The sequence below is a fragment of the Rhincodon typus genome, chromosome 37 (assembly GCF_021869965.1).
Source record: "Rhincodon typus isolate 14 chromosome 37, sRhiTyp1.1, whole genome shotgun sequence".
NCBI lineage: Eukaryota > Metazoa > Chordata > Chondrichthyes > Orectolobiformes > Rhincodontidae > Rhincodon > Rhincodon typus.
In genome coordinates, this window is record NC_063368.1 from 3,441,254 (window position 1) to 3,459,436 (window position 18,183).

Sequence of the window (18,183 nt, forward strand, 5' to 3'; positions counted from 1 at the left end):
GACCATGTTTTGTCTTGAGACCCTAGACCCAGGGGACACAGTTTTAAAAATCATGTTTCTCTCATTTAACAGGGAGATGAGATTTTTTTTCTCTCTTGTAGAATCGTAAATCTGTGGAATTATCATACACAGAAAGCAGTGGCAGCAGGTCATTGAATATTTGTATGGAGAATATTTGTATTAACAAGAGAGTCAAATGGTGTCGGGTGGAGGTAGGAAAATTAAGGCCACACCCAAAATCAAATCAGCCATAATCTTATAAAATGGTGGATTGTGTTCAAGGAACAAAATACGCTATCCTGTTCATAATGCGTATATTCATAACTGCCTGAATCGTCAATGGAAGCAGATTCAACACAAAGGTTCAAAGGGCAACTGCATCAATACTTGAAGGGGGAAAGAAATGCAATATTGTAGCAAAAGAAGTATAGACTAATTTGATAGCTCATTCAGAGAACCATCTCAGACAATAATGGGCCAAACAAAATATCTATTAGTGACATGTTAAAAAATCACAAATGCCCTCCACTGTATCTGCGACTAATCCACTCTGTCTTTCATCTCAAGATTGAAGAGGACAAAAGAAAAGAAAACCTGGTGCCTTTATGGAGAGCAAAATATGACAAAAAGGTATTGTACCTTGATTTTAAAATTCTTATCTTTGTTTTGAAATTCATCCGTGGCCTTGCCCCCTCTTTATGCTACAATCTTCTGAGAAAGCAACACACCTCCAATTTCTAGTCTCCAGTATTGGCAACCTTCATCTGCCAAAGCCTGAACCACTGGAATTCCCTCTTTAAATTCCCTCCTTAAACTTCTGCACCTTTATATCCCTCCTCCTTTAAAATGTTTCTTTAAATGCACCTCCTTAACAAAATTGTGAGCACCTTTTCTAACATCTCCCTATGTGGCTAAACATCAAATTCTGTTTGATAGTGTTCCTGTGAAGTGCCTAGGGACATTATATTGCATTATTTTCTTTATTTAGTGAATCCAAATCCCCAAAGCCAAGCAATAGCCTCCTCATTTTCTAATTTAAGGTGATTAATCTGCCACCAAGTCTGTCGAGGGGAGATTCCCAGTAATATGTGATATTGTTTGTGTCTCTCCACAAGTGGTAGTATAGTGAACAGTGAAGAAGGTGTCTAAGATTATGAAGAGATCTTGATCAATTGGGTCATTGGGCTGAGCAGTGGCAGAGTTTTATTTGGATAAATGTGAGGTATTGCATTTTGATAAAACAAACAAGGGCAGGACTTATACAATTAAAAGTAGGGCCTTGGGTACAGCTGTAGAACAGCAAGACCTACAGGTTCAGGTACATAATTCTTTGAAGTTTTTGTCGCATGTAAACTGGGTGGTTAAGAAAGCATTTAACACATTTGCTTTCATCGCTCAGACCTTTGAATATAGAAATTGGGGCGTCATGTTGAGGTTGTACAGGACATTGATGAGTCCTCTTCTGGAGTACTGTTTGCAGTTCTGGTTGCCCTGTTATAGGAAGGATATTATGAAACTGGAGAGGGTTCAGAAGAGACTTACCAATATGTTGCCAGGAATGGCAGGTTTGAGTTATAAGGAGAGGCGAGATAGGCTGGTACTTTTTTCAGTGGAGTGTAGGAGGTTGAGTGGTGACCTTAAAGAGGTTATGAAATCATAAGGGGTATAGATAAGGTGAATGGCAGTTGTCTTTTCCCTAAGGTGGAGGATTTCAAGACTAGGGGGTATAATTTTTAAGATGAGAAGAGAAAGATTTCAAAAAAGACAGGAGGGGCAATTTTTTTATGCAGAGAATGGTTTGTGTGTGGAATGAACTTCAAGAGGAATTGGTGGATGCAGGTACAGTTACAATGTTTAAAAGACATTTGGATAAGTACATGAATAGGAAAGGTTTGGAGGGATATGGGCCAAGCGCAGGCAGGTGGTACTAGTTTAGTTTGGGATTATGGCCAGCATAGATTGCTTCAACTGAAATGTCTGTTTTCCTGCTGTATGACTCTATGACTCTATAAGTGCATAAAGGATTTATATTGAGGCCTACTGGTGGAGGGAGCCTGCACAGGGGCCTTGGCTTAACTTGAACCTGCTCAGCAAGGATCAGCCTCTCCACAGAGATTCAAGGTTTGTCATTGAACAGATGGAATTTGTCACAAGGAACTTGTTAATCTATTTCTGTGTTTCCCATTTGTTGCTCCAAATCATGTCTGCTGGTATCTCTTTTTCAGGTGGGTTGCTGCATACAGGGTGCCAAGATGAAAACAACAATGGGTGGGTTGAATAGGTCATTGTGGAGTGGGCACTTGATGTCATCTGTCAACTTGTGGGGTTTCACCAGTTGGTGGACGTACGGGATGGTGATGTTTATGAGATTAGGAAGCCAGGAGACAAGGTGTCATAAATATAGTCAATATCATTGCTCACTGTCCAACACACATGTAATTACTTGCTGTCACTTAGAACACCGCATATAGTGCTAAACAACTTCCTCACAACTTGAAACCAAACTTTCCTCATAGAATACTTAGCTTGCCAACCTAAAATCCATGCTGATTCTGGATCTAAATAAAACCATGTTTTCTTTTTCCCTCGCTCAGATTGTTGTCTTGAAGAAGCTGAAACACAAAGATGGGAACTTCACTGTGATGCAAAAGATTGAACTCAATAAGGTAACTCCACTCTCACCAGTTCTAAGTAGATTGTATAGTATTTGGAACAAATGCTAAAAAAGAAGAGAATGAAGATTTGGATTTCAAAGCATCTTTTATGATATCAAAAGATGATTTACAGCCAATCAAGCATTTATTCAAATACAATCATTCTTATAATGATGGAAGCGTGACAACTAATTTGAACTAATGGTCAATTATTTGTATTAGTGGTGCTGATTTCTAGAATGGTTATAGCACAGAGGGAAGCTATTCAGCCCCTCATGCCTGTGCCAGCATAATTGCTGGAGGCACAATTCACGTAGTGCCACTCCCCTGCCTTTTTCATTTCAGATAATGGGCTGACGTTTACCAGAAATCAGCTAAGTGACAACTTTGGTGCGTTTCATGGAAGATTTCACTCCGTGAGTCTTGCCAAGTTTTCTCAAGTGATTCTCCACAGGTCAGCTGTGGGAAAAGGACTATTTTTACAGCAAGGAACTGAGGAAGGAATTGTAGTACTTGCTAAAGTTGCTGAAACTCACTGTAAATCATGTTTACACTGTTGCTTTGTAAGTTGTGAAGAAAGGTGTTAAAGGAGTTGTATGGATCTGGGATGTGTATAGAAAGTGAGATTCAGCCGTCAACGAGCAGCTGATTGGTTTGAGGAATTTGTAACCAGATGTAGGTGTCAAAGGCCATCAGCCTGACAACCAGTAGCGGATTGGCTGTTATGTAGCTGAACAGCCTGTGGATGTGAACGATACTGGCAGAAGCCTTTGGACCACTGAGAAGGTAGAAGGTGTGTCTCTTGTGTTCTCCAGGAAAACACCTCAAGACTGAAGAAAGCCATTTTATTTTCTCCCACCAGTTCCTGTAACCTTAACTAATAGGTTAGAGATCTTATCATTTGTGAACCAGTTGCTCTGTACCTTCTGTGAAGAAATGATTTGATGTATCATTGTCACATGTCCCGAGATACAATGAAAAGTACTGTTTTACATAGTAACTAGACAAATCGTACCTTAATAAGTACATCAGGGTAAAAGAACAGAATGCAGAATATCGTGTTACAGCTACAGAGAAGCTGAAGAGAAAGATCAACTCTAATATATGAGAGTTCTGTTCATAAGTCTGATAACAGAGGGGAAAAAGCTGTTCTTAAAGTGGATAGTACAGGTTTTCAAACTTTTGTGTCTTCTGGAATTGGGTGGAAGAGAGTATAACCAGTGTGGGAGGTGTCTCTAATTATTTTGGCAACTTTCCTGAGGCAGCAGGAAATGTGGACAGAGTCAGTCGGAGGAAGGCTGGTTTTAATGATGGACTGGGCTGCATTCACAACTCTCGGTCAATTTCTTGCAGCCTTGGCCAGAGCAGTTGCCATACCAAGCTATGATGCATCTGGATATAATGCTTTCTATGGTGCATCTATAAAAATTGGTAAGAGTCATTGTGGACATGGTGAATTTCCTTAGCCTTTTGAGGAAGTAGAGGCATTGGTGTGTTTTCTTGATTGTAGCGTCGATGTGGATGGACCAGGATAGATCGTTGATGATATTTACTCCAAGCTACTTAAAGCTCTCGACCACCTCCACCTCAACACCATTGATATAGAGAGGGGCATGTCCTCCACTCTGCTTCCTGAAGTCGATGACCAGCTCCTTCATTTTGCTGACATTGAGGGAGAGATTGCTGTCTTTACACCATGCCACTAAGCTGTCTATCTCTTTCCTCGACTCTGTCTCATGATTGTTTGAGATCGACCCGCTATGGTGGCGTCATCAGCAAATTTGAAAATGGAGTTAGCCACATAGCCTTGAGTGTATAAGGAGTCTAGTAGGTGGCTGAGTACGCAGCCTTGCGGAGCACCAGTTTAAAGGATTGTTATGGAGGAGGTGTTGTTGCCTATCCTTAGTGATTGCAGTCTGCAGGTCAGGAAGATGCAGATGGGTGAGCAGAGTCCTAGGTCTCGGAGTTTGGAGATGTGTTTTGTTTGAATTATGGTGCTGAAGGTAGAGCTATAATCAGTAATTAGGAGCCTGAAGTAGGTGTGCAGGGCCAGTTGAATGAACGTTAAGGAGAAGATCAGAGAACTGTAAAACTCTTGAAACAAAAGAACACCCCATTGAACTCTGTGTACTGGGGCCATTGAACTATTTCCCCATAGTTTTCTTTGCCCTCCATCCATAATACAGAAAACAATGTTTTTTGCCTGAACACACACAAATGACAGTTTATTACATGGAGTGTCTCACACACAGACGTGAACACGTGAACACACACACACACACGCACATGCACACGTACACACACACACAAACCTTTGAGAGGGTGGTGGTGAGCTGCCTTCTCGAACTGCTGCAGTGCAGACCATTTGGTGTACACAGACCCACAGTGCTGTCAGGGATACCTAACACAGCTAAAATATCAGCAGGAAACGCAAAAGAGAAACAGCTTTTGATTAGATGAACAGCGTCTTTCAATTAACAATTACCTACATTTTGAATAACAGCTTGAGGGCCCCCAAAACCCTGCAAAATGCGGCTGCCTGTTTCACAAGCGTGTTGGCACTCCTTGCTTTATTCACCATCCAAGTGTCAACATGTGTCTCTTTTGAATGTGCTCAAATTATGAATGCCCTCCTCAATTCGTACAATTAACAGAAGAGGGTTTGTAGCTCAATGGTCATGTTCCTACTTAGAGTCATAGAGTTGTACAGCATGGAAACAGACTCTTTGGTCCAACTCATCCATGCCGACTAGACATCCTAAATTAATATAGTCCCATTTGCCAGCATTTGGTCCTTATCCCTCTAAACCCTTCCTATTCATATATCCATCCAAATGTCTTTGAAATGTTGTACCAACCTCCACAACCTCCTCTGGCAGCTCATTACTGGACCAGGTGTCTAGGTTCAAGTCACAACTGCTCCGGAGCTGTGCCATATTATGTTCAAACACGTTGATTTAAAAAAACTATAATTACCAAAGGTTCAAGTGTGCGATTGTGTGGCGTTGTGTGTTACAGATCATTAAGGGAGCTTGAGTATGTGGGAATGTATGCATATTGTTGTATGGAGCTGTGGATAATGGTAGTTGAGTCTCCAGTTTATTTCCCCTCATGATCAGGAATCTCTCCTTCTCTTATCACCTTGCATTGACTTCTGTTGGAAGGATTTTCCAGATGATACTCAGCTACATTGGCTAAATAATGAATACACACGCCTTCCTTTATTATCGTGTACTTGAGTGGGACTCAAACTTGGAACTTCTGCTCAGAAACAAAAAGCTGAAAGAACTGCAGATGCTGGAAATCAGAAACAGAAACAGAATTTGCTGGAAAAACTCAGCAGGAGAGAAAGCACAATTGATGTTTAGGATGCAGTGAACCTCCTCAAAACATTAACTCTGCTTTCTCTTCACAGATGCTGCCAGACCTGCTGAGTTTTTTCAACAATTTCTGTTTAACTTCTCCTGAGAGTCAGGCTCATTATCCATGCGCACAAGACCTCCTAAGAGCGCAAGTAAGAAATCCGAACTTAATCAGGACTAAATAAAATTGCACCAAAACCCAGGATGTCTATATTTGTGTAACAAAATATACACTTAATAATCCAGAGTAACACTTGGTGTTCCCTTCACATAATCATCTGCAAAGTGCCTCAGGGCATTCACTACCTTAAAGGAGCCATATAAACACACTTGTTGTGAAGTTTCAAAGATGGCAGGCCAAGTCAGTAAAGGTGTACATGATCCTGGATCTGACAGCTTGAGATAGAGAGCCAAAATTTTCTTTTTACACAAAAATGTGTGATCTGTTTGAAAGAACAATGAAAGCTGATTCAATAAAAACTTAGAATCATAAAGATATACAGTTTAGAAACAGACCCTTTAGTCCAATTTGTCCATGCCAACTAGATACCCTAAATTAATCTAGTCCCATTTGCCGACATTTGGCCCATATCCCTGAAAACCCTTCCTTCCCTGTTTCCACCCAAATGCTTTTTAAATGTTGTAGTTGTACCAGCCTTCACCACTTCTTCTGGCAGCTTGTTCCATACACGCACCACCTCTACGTGAAAAAGTTGCCCCTTAGGTCCCTTTTAAATCTTTCCCCTCTCACCTTAAACCTATGCCCTCCAGTTTTCCCTGGGCTATTCACCCTATACAAGCCCCTCATGAATTTATAAACTTCTATAATATCACCCCTTAGCCTCTGATGCTCCAGTGAAAATACCCCGGTCTATTCAGCCTCTCCCTGTTGCTCAAACCCTCCAGGCTTGGCAACATTCTTGTAAATCTTTTTCTGAACCCTTTCAAGTTTCACAACATCTTTCCTATAGCAAGGAAACCAGAATTGAATGCAGTATTCCAAAAGTGGCCTAACCAATGTCCTGTTTAGCCGCATTATGACCTCCCAAATCCTGTACTCAATGCACAGACCAACAAAGGCAAGTATACCAAATGCCTTCTTCACTATCCTGTCTACCTGCGACTTGCAATAGGAAATTGGACAAATACTTTAAGTGTCAACATTTGGAGGATTATGGTGAACGAACAAGAATCAATTCAAAGACTGGGTACAACCATGATGGGAAAAACGGTCTCCTGTATGCTCTATCAATCTATGATTGTGTGATTATTAAACAGCTTAGTACATGATTCTAAATGAAAGCATTTTTCTTTCAGCTGCTGCAAATCGATTATTACAATTTAACGAAATTCTATGGAACAGTAAAGGTTGACTTTGAGATATATAAAGTGAATGAATATTGTGAGCGAGGATCACTGAGGGTAAGTCAACCTACAGCTTCCTGTAGTTGGTTAGTTTATGGATTTATAAGGGATTCATAAGCAGTGGTTGATGCTTATCCTGGTTTCAGCAGCTAAGAGATTTACCATTCGCGGATGGGAAAGGTGTAGTATGATGGAGATTGGAAAATAAATCCGAGTCCTTGGTCATTATTCACTGAACTCCATTAGAAATTGTCTATTCTTGCTGTAGAATCTTAAGGTTTTATTTGAGACATTTCACTTTCAATAGCATGGCATTTCCTCGATACAGTACTGGTGTGTCACTCTAGAATTTGTTTACCAGTCTCTAGAGTGGGACTGTATGAACCCATGATTTAGAAGAGCGTGCTTTCATGGAGCTGTGGATCTTTAAGGAAGGGATGGAAAGTTAGTGGTTTAATAGATGATCAAGTCCTGTCTATCGTACATTAGTAACAATGTGGGACTGGAGGTGTGATTTGCGGAACAAAACTCACAGGGTTAGAGTGATTCACAATGTTAAGCTGATAGTTAAACAGGAATTTCCTGATTCTCCTTTATTAGTTGTATTCCATGGCAGGCTAAATAAATTAGGTAGACTCCCTTATATTGTATAGGTAATCGCTACCATTTCCTCATTCAGTAGTTTTCTTTGAAGTACTGAAAAAAAAACAATTAAAATGTACAGAGATTGGCAGGACTGGTGCTGAATTTTGCTTGGGAAGTTGTCTTCCAATTTGAAATGAAAATATTGCAATTTCTCTTCCTCTCCATTAGGGTGACCATGTGGTTATTTACCATGGATTGCCTCCAGTAGCATCAAAATTCCATCTATAGAACATTGAGATGAAGGGGAGAACAACATAAGTTCAGACACATGTCTTTTGTAACATGCGTAAAAAGTGAGAAATTTGTGTTTCTGTGGATCATCTAATGGTCAGTGGCATAACATAGACTGTAAATAAGGTAATTTATAAACAAGAGTGATTTGAGGCCTAGAGTCCAAACTGAGGTGAGTTTGAGCATTTCAGTAGAGGCTGGGCTCCACTGAGATGGCTGTCTAACTTTGACTTTGGCTGTCCTTCCAATCAGTGGGACTGAACATAGATTGAGCAAAAACAAATAATTCACAAAGCGCCAGTAATGAGGAAATAGCCAGAGTAGAATTGTATAGGATGAATAGATTTGTGGAAATATGCTAGATTAACTTTGACCCTCATGGTGAAGTTGTTCAAAACTTAACTCGGTAGATGATAGGGTAGGGGGTACGTGGATGGGTCGGATAGTTTTAAGAGCTGATGGTAAGTAGTTTGTGGAAGGAAGCCTTGATAGAACCCTTTATCAAACCATGATTTCTTTCTGACTCATCATGTCAATACTTACATGTGAACTAAGTTTCAAGGTTTCTATTGAACTACTGGAGACTAAAAAATTGGGCCCGAATGGAATTACATTCTGTTTGCCTCTTTCTACTCTGTCACAGAATTATTTAGAACTGGATTGAGTTACAGATCATTCCACCCAACAGATCTCTCTGAGGGTTTATACTCCGACTCCTCTTTATCCCAGACTATCAACATAATGTTAAATCCCTTTCCCCTTCATGTACCTGCTTCCAGTTAAGCACAGCCATGCTATTCACTGCAACCACTTCTTGTGCTAGTGAGTTCCACAGTCTCCCTACGCTGAATAAAAAAAATTATCCTGATTTCATTAGCCACTATTTTCTATTTGTGGCTCCCAGTTTTGACAGCACCCACAAGAGGCAACTCTATCAATTCTACGTCTATACAAAAACAAAGCACCGTGGATGCTGGAAACCTGACATACAAACAGAATGTCCTGGAGAAACTTAACAGGACTGGAAGCATTTATACAGAGAGAAATAAAGTTGATGTTTATATGACCCTTCTACATTCTACATCTGTTCTGACAAAAACTTAAGACATTCCACAGAATAAGGAAAAAAGAAAGCATTTTGCGAGGTGATCTGTGGAACTTGTGCTTGGGAAACTGATGAACCACAACATTAGCCACATCCAAACTGCAGTCAGTACTGAGCTTTAGTGGTCAAGATCACCAAATTGGTCTCTGTGCCGACAGTTGACACCCCCTAATGGTGCAGTGCTGACTGTTTCTATTGCTTCCCTCAGGATGTTTTGAATGATAAAATATCGTACCCAGACGGGACTTTCATGGATTTAGAGTTCAAGATATCAGTCATGTATGATATTGCAAAGGTAAGTGTGAAATTCATACTGTGAATGCTGCAAATTCTCATGAAGAGCAGCTTTAGGCATCAACTTGATTGCCAAAAGGTTGAAGATGGGCAGGCAATATTTTACTGATTGACCATTTTCTAAACCTTGCTACAAAAGGACCGGCTTCAGTCAGATTCCCCCTCCTGTTCACTGTCCAGTAATGTTTACTGTAAAATACACAATGCATGTGTGTGTGACCAAACATGTTGAGTGCATTTGGTGCATGCACGTGTGACTTTGTGTGTCAGATGAAGATTGGGTTAATTATAGCTGCAATATTCTTCCCGTGACTAAGGCGTTCTGACACACTGCTTATGATCTCCTTGACAAGGTGTTTCAAGTTTGCGATTCCCTGCATGTGGGTCCCCTCACTAACTGCATCAGTAGCAAACTGGCAAAGCGAGGAGTATTTGTAGTTATTTCCATTTCAAAAGTAATCCATTACAATTCTAAAGGACTGTTATTTTGAAGTTCTATTTCTTTATTTTTCTAATTTATGACTGTGATTTTGTACTTTTGAAGGTCTGTAATGCTGGACTTTTTATTTCTTTATTTTTCTACTTTTTTTCACTCAAAATTTGTACCCAAGAATCTGTACCTAGGTACCTTTGTACCTAAGATGGCACCGTAAGTGGTGACTTGTAAACTTTTCACTGTACTCATGTGAATACAAGTGACAATAAAGCTAATTCAATTCAATTCATTTCAATTCAGTTCAAAAATGTGAGAATTCATAAAACTGAGCAACAGAAAGCTAAGTAAAAATATGAATTGGGTCCTGGAGTGACCTCACATCATTACAGTGTTAATTTCTCATTGGCAAGGTCATGTAAATTTACACCAAGGAACAGAACACATTCTATTCTGGTCAGTCAGTGTCAGTATTGACGCTTCCGGGATTGAAAAAATGCAGTTAGATACAGAGTAAACCTCCCTCTGCACTGTCCCCATCAAATACTCTCAGGACAGATATAGCACGGGTTTAGATACAAAATAAAGATCCCTGTATAATGTCTCAATCAAACATTTCCGGGACAGATACAGCTCAGGGTTAGGTACAGAGTAAAGGAACCTCTACACTGTCCTCACTTCCACGACAGGAGCAGACAGGGCTAGAAAGAGCATAAACTTCCCTTTACACTGTCCCCATCAAACATTCCCAGGGCAGGTTCAGCATGGGGTTAGATACAGAATAATGCTTCCTCTACACAGTTCGTCAAATATTTCCAAGACAGGTACAACCCAGGGTTGGATACAGAGTAATGCACTCTCTTCGCTGTCTGAAGTGAGCAATTAATCCACCCATCAAAGAAATTACCAGCTGCTAATTAAATGTTCTCTATTGTGCTACTTTCTCATTTATGGTCAAAGAATGTTTTATGCTGTTGTATCATTCAATTCCTGACTGATTCGTTGGCAATGGTTTTTAAGGGCATGTCTTATCTACACTCAAGCAAAATTGAAGTACATGGGAGCCTGAAATCGACAAACTGTGTCGTGGACAGCCGGATGGTGGTGAAAATTACTGATTTTGGGTGTAATACTATTGCCATGCCACAGAAAGGTGAGCTTTAGAAATCATTAATTAGAAAAAGAACATATTCTAACATTCCATTCATTAACTCTTTCATGTGACACAGTAACCCAAACTAACTAAGAGGGTTGGATTGAGAGAAGAGGTAGTGGGAAATTCCACTGGATGCTTTTTGCACCCAGGAAGTGCAGGAGGTATCTCCAACTGCAGCAGATTGAGCTCCAGACTTCAGAGCTGATTATTGCAGTATGTCTTTGGATGGAAAACATTTGAGTGGATGTGGTCGCCCTGCAGCAGTTTAAGGGTATTCGGGCAGAAAGGGAATTGGTGACCCAAGGCAGTAAAGAAGGACCAAGCAGGTACCACAAGTGTCTCCTGAGTGTGTTTTGCCCTCTAACCAGTGTTCCATTCTGAACAAAAACAAAGTTGCTGGAAAAGCTCAGCAGATCTGGCAGCATCGGGTCTGGTGACCCTTCCTCAGAACTGGTTTTTATTCCATTCTGAATATGGGTGAGAATAATAACTCCTCTAGGTAGTGCATCTAAAGCCTGGTCCATCACACTATGGCTGACTAAGCTGTACAGAGGGTGAGATGAAGATCGGAAAAGCAATAGTGATAGAGAATTCAACAGTAAGGGGTTTCTTTAGCCATCAACTTGAATCCAGGATGGCATGTTGCTTCCTTGGTGCCAAGGTCAAGTGTGTCATTTGTGGTAGAAACTAATGGTTCTGAAAAGATGGTTAAGAAGTCATTTGGGACATTTGCTTTCATCAGGCTATAAGAGCAAGGAGGTAATGTTGGAGTTGTACAGAGCATTGGTAAGGCCACAACTAGAGTACTGTGTGCAGTTCTGGTCACCTCACTACAGGAAGGATGTGATAGCACTAGCGTGGTTACGGAGGAAGTTCACCAGATGTTTCCTGGATGGAGAAAGTGAGCTATAAGAAGAGACTAGATAGATTTGGTTTGTTTTCTTAAGAGCAAAGAAGACTGCGGGGAGACATGATTGAGGTGTATAAGATTATGAGGGCTATGGACAGGGTGAATAGTGAGCAGCTGTTCCCATTGGCTGAGGGGTCAATCACAAGAGGGCATAGTTTTAGGATAAGGGGCCAGAGATTCAGAAGGGATTTGGGAAAAATATCTTTTCACTCAGTGATTTGTGAGAATCTGGGATGCACTGCCTGGGAAGGTAATAGAGACTGGAAGCCTTACAACCTTTAAAAAATATTTGGATAAGTACTTCAAAAATCATAACATTAAAGGATATGGGACAAGTGCAGGAATTTGGGATTAACGTTCCTTTTAGTGGTAGTTATGTTGGCGCAGACTCGATGGGCCAAAGGGCCTTTTCTGCACTGTATGAATCCATTACAAAGCTGTGGTGGTTCCTGTCCTCCTATATGGCTCTGAGATATGCACTGTCTACAGCAGACACTTCAAGGCACTGGAGCAGTACCACCAACGCTGCCTGCGCAAGATCCTGCGAATCCACTGGGACAAAAGACGCACCAAGATCAGCATCCTCTACCAAGCAAACATCCCCAGCATTGAGGCATTGACCACCCTTGATTGGCTATGATGGGCTGGGTATGTCATCCACGTGACTGACATGAGACTCCCCAAGCAAGTGCTCTACTGCCAGCTTCAAAATGGTAGGAGAGCCCTAAGTGGACAGAGGAAGCCGATCAGTGATACCCTCAAGGCCTCACTGGCGAAGTGCGACGTTCCCACAGACGCCTGGGAATCACTGACCCAAGACTGTCCAAAGTGGAGGAGGAGCATCCGGGAAGGCATCGAGTACATCGAGACATGCCATCGGAGAAAAAATGGAAGCCAGGTGAAAACAGCGAAAGCAGCACGCGGCCACACCAATACCCCACCCACACTTTCCCATGACCACCATCTGCCCCAAATGTAACAGAGCCTGCAATAGCCATACTGGTGTGTACAGCCACCTATGGACTCACCCTGATAGTGAAAGACAGTCATCCTCGTTTGCGAGGGACAGCCGATGAATGATGAATCTGTGGAAAGGTTAATGTTCATGTTATATTGGCACAATCCATTCCATGATATCACACATATTCTGTGGGTGGAAACAGAATGTTCTACCATAGCTTTTGGAGTGAGCAATGCATCTGTGTCAGCTCCCTAAGATCCTAGTAATTACATCTGAGCAAGCGTAGTTATCCTTGTTGCTATCATGTCATAAACCTACAAGTTATTGCAGAACAGTGACTCATCTCTGGATTATGATGGTGTATCCTCTACCACTAATCACTAGGTAGGACACTACAAGCTTGAAAGTTCTAACCACCTAGATTCAAATCAGTATCTCCAGAGGTGATTTACTGGTGCTATTGAGGAGGATTTAAACTAACTTGGCAGTGGTAAAAGAACCAGGAATTAGTATTAGGAAGAGAAATCAAAATGCAGAGGAATCAGGAGAGAGTACTAGAGTAGCAAATAGTATGGTACAAAGTGGGGTCAGAATAAGTGGGCCTAAAATTGGTTTACTGTGCATATATGTGAATGTGCAGAGTAAGGTCATGAGCTGCAGGTGGAGATGGCTCGTGAGACTGTTATATGGCAATAAAGGAGACCAGGTTCAGAAAAAGACTATATTGGGTACTAAACATTCCTTCCAATAAGGTGTTCATGAAGGAAGGGAAGGAAAGAAAGGAGGAGAGGTAGCATTATTGATAAAGGAAGGCATCAGATTCTGCAGAGAAAGGATAACCTTGAGGGAACAAAGAAAGAATCAATTGGTTAAAACAACTAAACAATAGAGCAATCATTACATTGCTGAGTGTATGTATAAGCCAACAACTAGAAGTAAGGATAATTAATTGGTACATGGCCAACATCAATGGGATAAGAATGATTCTGGTCCAGGTAAATTGAAATTAAAGATTGGCAGATAACAGGAACTAATCAATGGCTGCATTTAAAGGGAGTTACTTTGGATATAGTCAAGGTATAGTCTCACAATGCGAAGAGGTAGGGAAAACAAATCCAGTGCTCCTTGGTTGACAAAAGGGATAGACAATGAGATTCAGCAGAAAAACGGTACATATGACAGATGTCAGGCAGATAATACCACTGAGAACCCGATGTGGATTGAATGTGGAATGTTCAGCAGGAAAGTAAAAATCAAACTAGAGGAAAAAACAAGAGTATGAGAAGAGATTGGTAGTTAACACAGAAGGAAAGTCTTCTTTGAAATAAACCTCTAGAAGCCATTTAAAGTAGTAAAAGGACAGGAAGTGAAGAGGTGGGGCAGTTTCAAGACCAAAATGGGGGTTTGCGCGTGGAGTCCGGGGGATAGCTGAGGTTTTAAATTAATACTTTGCATTAATGTTTAACAAGAAAAAGAATACTGTGCAATCACAGTGATAGAGGGTGCAGGTAGGACACTGGATGGGGTAAAGATTTGCAAAAGAGGAGGTGGTGTTAGAAAGGCAGGCTTAATAAAACACCAGAACTGGATGAGGTGCAGCCATGAATCCTGAGCTGAGTAAGAATGAAAGTTAAGGTACTGGCCATTGTCTTTCAGTCCTCCTTAGTTATGAAGGGTGGTACCAGAGGACTGGAGAATTGCAACATTACATCTTGTACATCTTGTTTGGGGATAAATGCAGCAACTGCAGGCAAATCAGCTTAACCTTGGCAGTTGGAAAGTTTTTAGAGGCAATAATTTGGGACAACAACGCAACCACTTTCTGAAAGGCAACTAGGCATGGGCAATAAATGCTGGCCCAGTCAGCAATGCCCAGTTCTCACAAATGAATTTTTAAAAATTTCACAGTCTCTTGGACAACAATATTTTAATTAAAGAACACCAACACAGACTTACTGAGGAGAAACTGTGTTTGAGATTTTGGATGAGCTAACAGTGTTTTTGAGATATAGGAATAGAAGTAAGCGGAGATATACATGCACATAATTTACAAATTGGGACATACAGGACAAAAACAAGGAAATTATGATAAACCAGTATAACACACTGGTTTGACCTCTGCTGGGGTATTGTGTCCACTTCTGGACATTACATCTTATGAGAGAGAGGCTGCAGGTATGATTCTTGAGGATGGTTCCAGGAATGAGACATTGCAATTACACAGATAGATTGGAGAAGCTGGAACCATTCTTCCTGGAGAAGAGAGTGTCAGGAGGAAATTATGACCGAGGTGTTCAAAATCAGAGTTAGGGTGGACAGCGGAAACTATTTCATTGGCAGGAGGATCCAAAATTAGCGGACACTGATTAATGGTGAATGACATAAGAAGCAAAGGCAATGTGAGGAACATCTCCCTTACGCAGGTGCTTCGAACCTGAAATGCACAACCTGAAATGGAGGCAGATTCAACTGAGGCATACAAAAGAAAATTTGATAATTACCTGAAGAGAAAATATTTGCGGGACTATAGGGAAAAGGCAGGGTAGTGGGTATGGTTGAGTTGTTCTTGGAGAGGTTAGAATGGACACAATGGACCAAATGGCCTCTTTCAGCGCTGTAACCATCAAATGATTCTATGTCCAGTGGCTTGTTTGAAGCGGTAGACTTTGAGAGTAGATGTCATAGCGGAAGTGATAGTATCAAGAGAGGGAGAGTCTGTTTGGTGATTAGGAAGCTCTGCAACGGGAGATAGGCAGACAGAGAAGAAGATGGGAACTGGGTTAAATTGAGGCCCTTTCTACTTTCATAGGTGGAGGTGAAAGAATGCATAACCATAACAGTGAAGACGTGTCCAGTTTTGTTAGCCCAATTATAGGAAGGTTATTGTTAAGCTGGAAAGGGTTTAGAGAGATTTTCCAAGACGTTGCTGGGTATGGAAGGTTTGAGTTATAAAAATGGGTTGGATAAGCTGGGACTTTTTCCTCTGGCGTGTGGGAGTTTAAGAGTTGACTTTATAGTGGGTTATAAAATCATGAGGGATATAAATAGGGTTAATGGTAGGTATCTTTTCCCTAGGATGCAGGATTTCAAGACTAGGGGGCACTTTTTAAGGTGAGAGGAGAGACATTTACAAAAGATATGAGAGGCAATTTTTTTACACAGAGGGTGTTTTGCATGTGGAATGAACATCCTGACAAAGTGGTGGATGTGGGTACAATTACTTGGATAAGTATGTGGATAGGAAAGATTTGGAGTGTTATGGGCCAAGGGCAGATAGGTGGGACTAGTTTAGTTTGAGATTATGTTTGGCATGGACTGGCTGGACCGAAGGGTCTGTTTCTGTGCTGTATGACTCTGTGACTCTATGAGTAGGGAGGTTTCCCCATGTCCTCACCAATATTTATCTTTCAACTGACATCAGGCAAAACAATTTCAAAACAAAAACAGAAATTGCTGGAAAAGCTCAGCAGGCCAGGCAGCATCTGTGGAGAGAAATCAAGAATTAACATTTCAGATCCAGTGACTCTTCTTCAGAACTGATTGTAGCTAAGAAAAGGTTGGTATTTATGCAGAAGATGGGGTGGGAGGATGGGGAGAGTAAACGATAGGTGGAGATAGAGTCCAAAGAGAGAGAAAAACTGTTGGACAGACAAAGGAGTGGGATAAGGTCAGTCTGGGGAATGAATAGCTGCTACTGGGAACTATTAGTAACTGATGATGGGTTGTGTGTGGAAGCAGCCCATGTGATGACAAGGTCTGGTGTGTGGGGGCTGGGGTAAGGACATGGGAAAGGGTGCCTCAAAGCCCTAAAATTGTTGAACTCGATATTGAGTCCAGAAGGCTATAGAGTTCCAAAGCAGAAAATGAGGTGCTGTTCTTCCAGCTTACGTTGACCTGTGCTGGAGCACTGCAGCAAGCCTGCAACAGAGATGTTGGCCAGGGAACACGGTGGTGTGTTGAAGTGGCAGACAACTGGAAGCTCTGGGTCATTTCTGTGGATAGGATGTAGGTGTTCTGTGAAGAGGTCACCCAGTCTACACTTGGTTTCCTCAATGCAGACAAAACCACATTGTGACAGCTAATGCAGCAGACTAGATTGAGTGAAGTGTAGATAAATTGCTGCTTCACCTGGAAGGTGTGTCTGGGACCTTGGACACTGAGGAGAGAGAAAGTAAATGGGCAGCTTTACACCTTCTGTGGTTGCAGGGGAAGGTGCCATTGGGCCGTGGAGTCTCCTTCGCATACCTCCAACATTCTCCCTCCACCGAGCCACCTCCCTTGGGCCTTTTACCTGCACTTGGCTGTTCATCGAGAACTGATGATGTGACATTGGTTGCCTCAATTTGTCTGCCCCCTTCACCTATTGCAACCTGTCTCTGGCTGAACTGACTGCACTTGGTGCTTTGAGATCCAACTCTGACCTTATAATCAAGCCTGCTGACAAGGGTGGTGCTGTTGTTGTCTGGCATACTGACATCTACATAGCAGAGACTAAGCACCAGCTCTCAAACACCTCGTCCTATTTCCCCTGGACTATGGCTCCACCATGGAATATCAGGTGACCACAATGGTCACTAATTTCATTTCAACTGGTAATCTCCCTACCCTGCCTCCAAACTTGTAGTCTCCCAACCCCACACAGTGTGCTTGTTCCTCCTTCCCAAAAGCCTGGGCAGACCCATTGTTTCTGCTTGCTCGTGCCCCACAGAGCTCATCTCTTCCTACCTCAACTTGATTTTTTTCTTCCCTTGTCCAGTCCCTTCCCACTTACATCTACAATTCCCCTTTACGTCAGTTTCAGAATTTCCAGTTTGCGGGTTCCAATGGCCTCCTGCTTACCATGGATGTGCAAATCTATTACACATCCATCCACCATTAGGATGGTCTCAGGGCTCTCTGCTTCTTTATGGAAAAATGGCCTGAACAGCCCCTTCCACTACCACACTCCTCTCCCTGGACAAGTTCATTCTCACTCTGAACAACTTCTCTTTTAACTCCTCTCACTTTCTTCAGGTCAAAGGATTGGCCATGGGTACCCCACATGCACCCCACTTATGCCTGTCTCTT

At 41.7% G+C, this 18,183-nt stretch overlaps 1 protein-coding gene across 1 annotated transcript in view; it reads left to right on the forward strand.

Annotated features, from left to right (window-relative positions):
• Positions 1 to 18,183, forward strand: part of LOC109919097 (guanylyl cyclase C) — a 123,209-nt gene that overhangs the window by 72,156 nt on the left and 32,870 nt on the right. Inside the window, exons 9-13 of the mRNA XM_048617333.1 lie at positions 568 to 630; positions 2,595 to 2,666; positions 7,334 to 7,438; positions 9,571 to 9,657; positions 11,110 to 11,242. Of these exons, the coding sequence (XP_048473290.1) occupies positions 568 to 630; positions 2,595 to 2,666; positions 7,334 to 7,438; positions 9,571 to 9,657; positions 11,110 to 11,242 (460 nt within the window). The remainder of the gene's footprint in view (positions 1 to 567; positions 631 to 2,594; positions 2,667 to 7,333; positions 7,439 to 9,570; positions 9,658 to 11,109; positions 11,243 to 18,183) is intronic.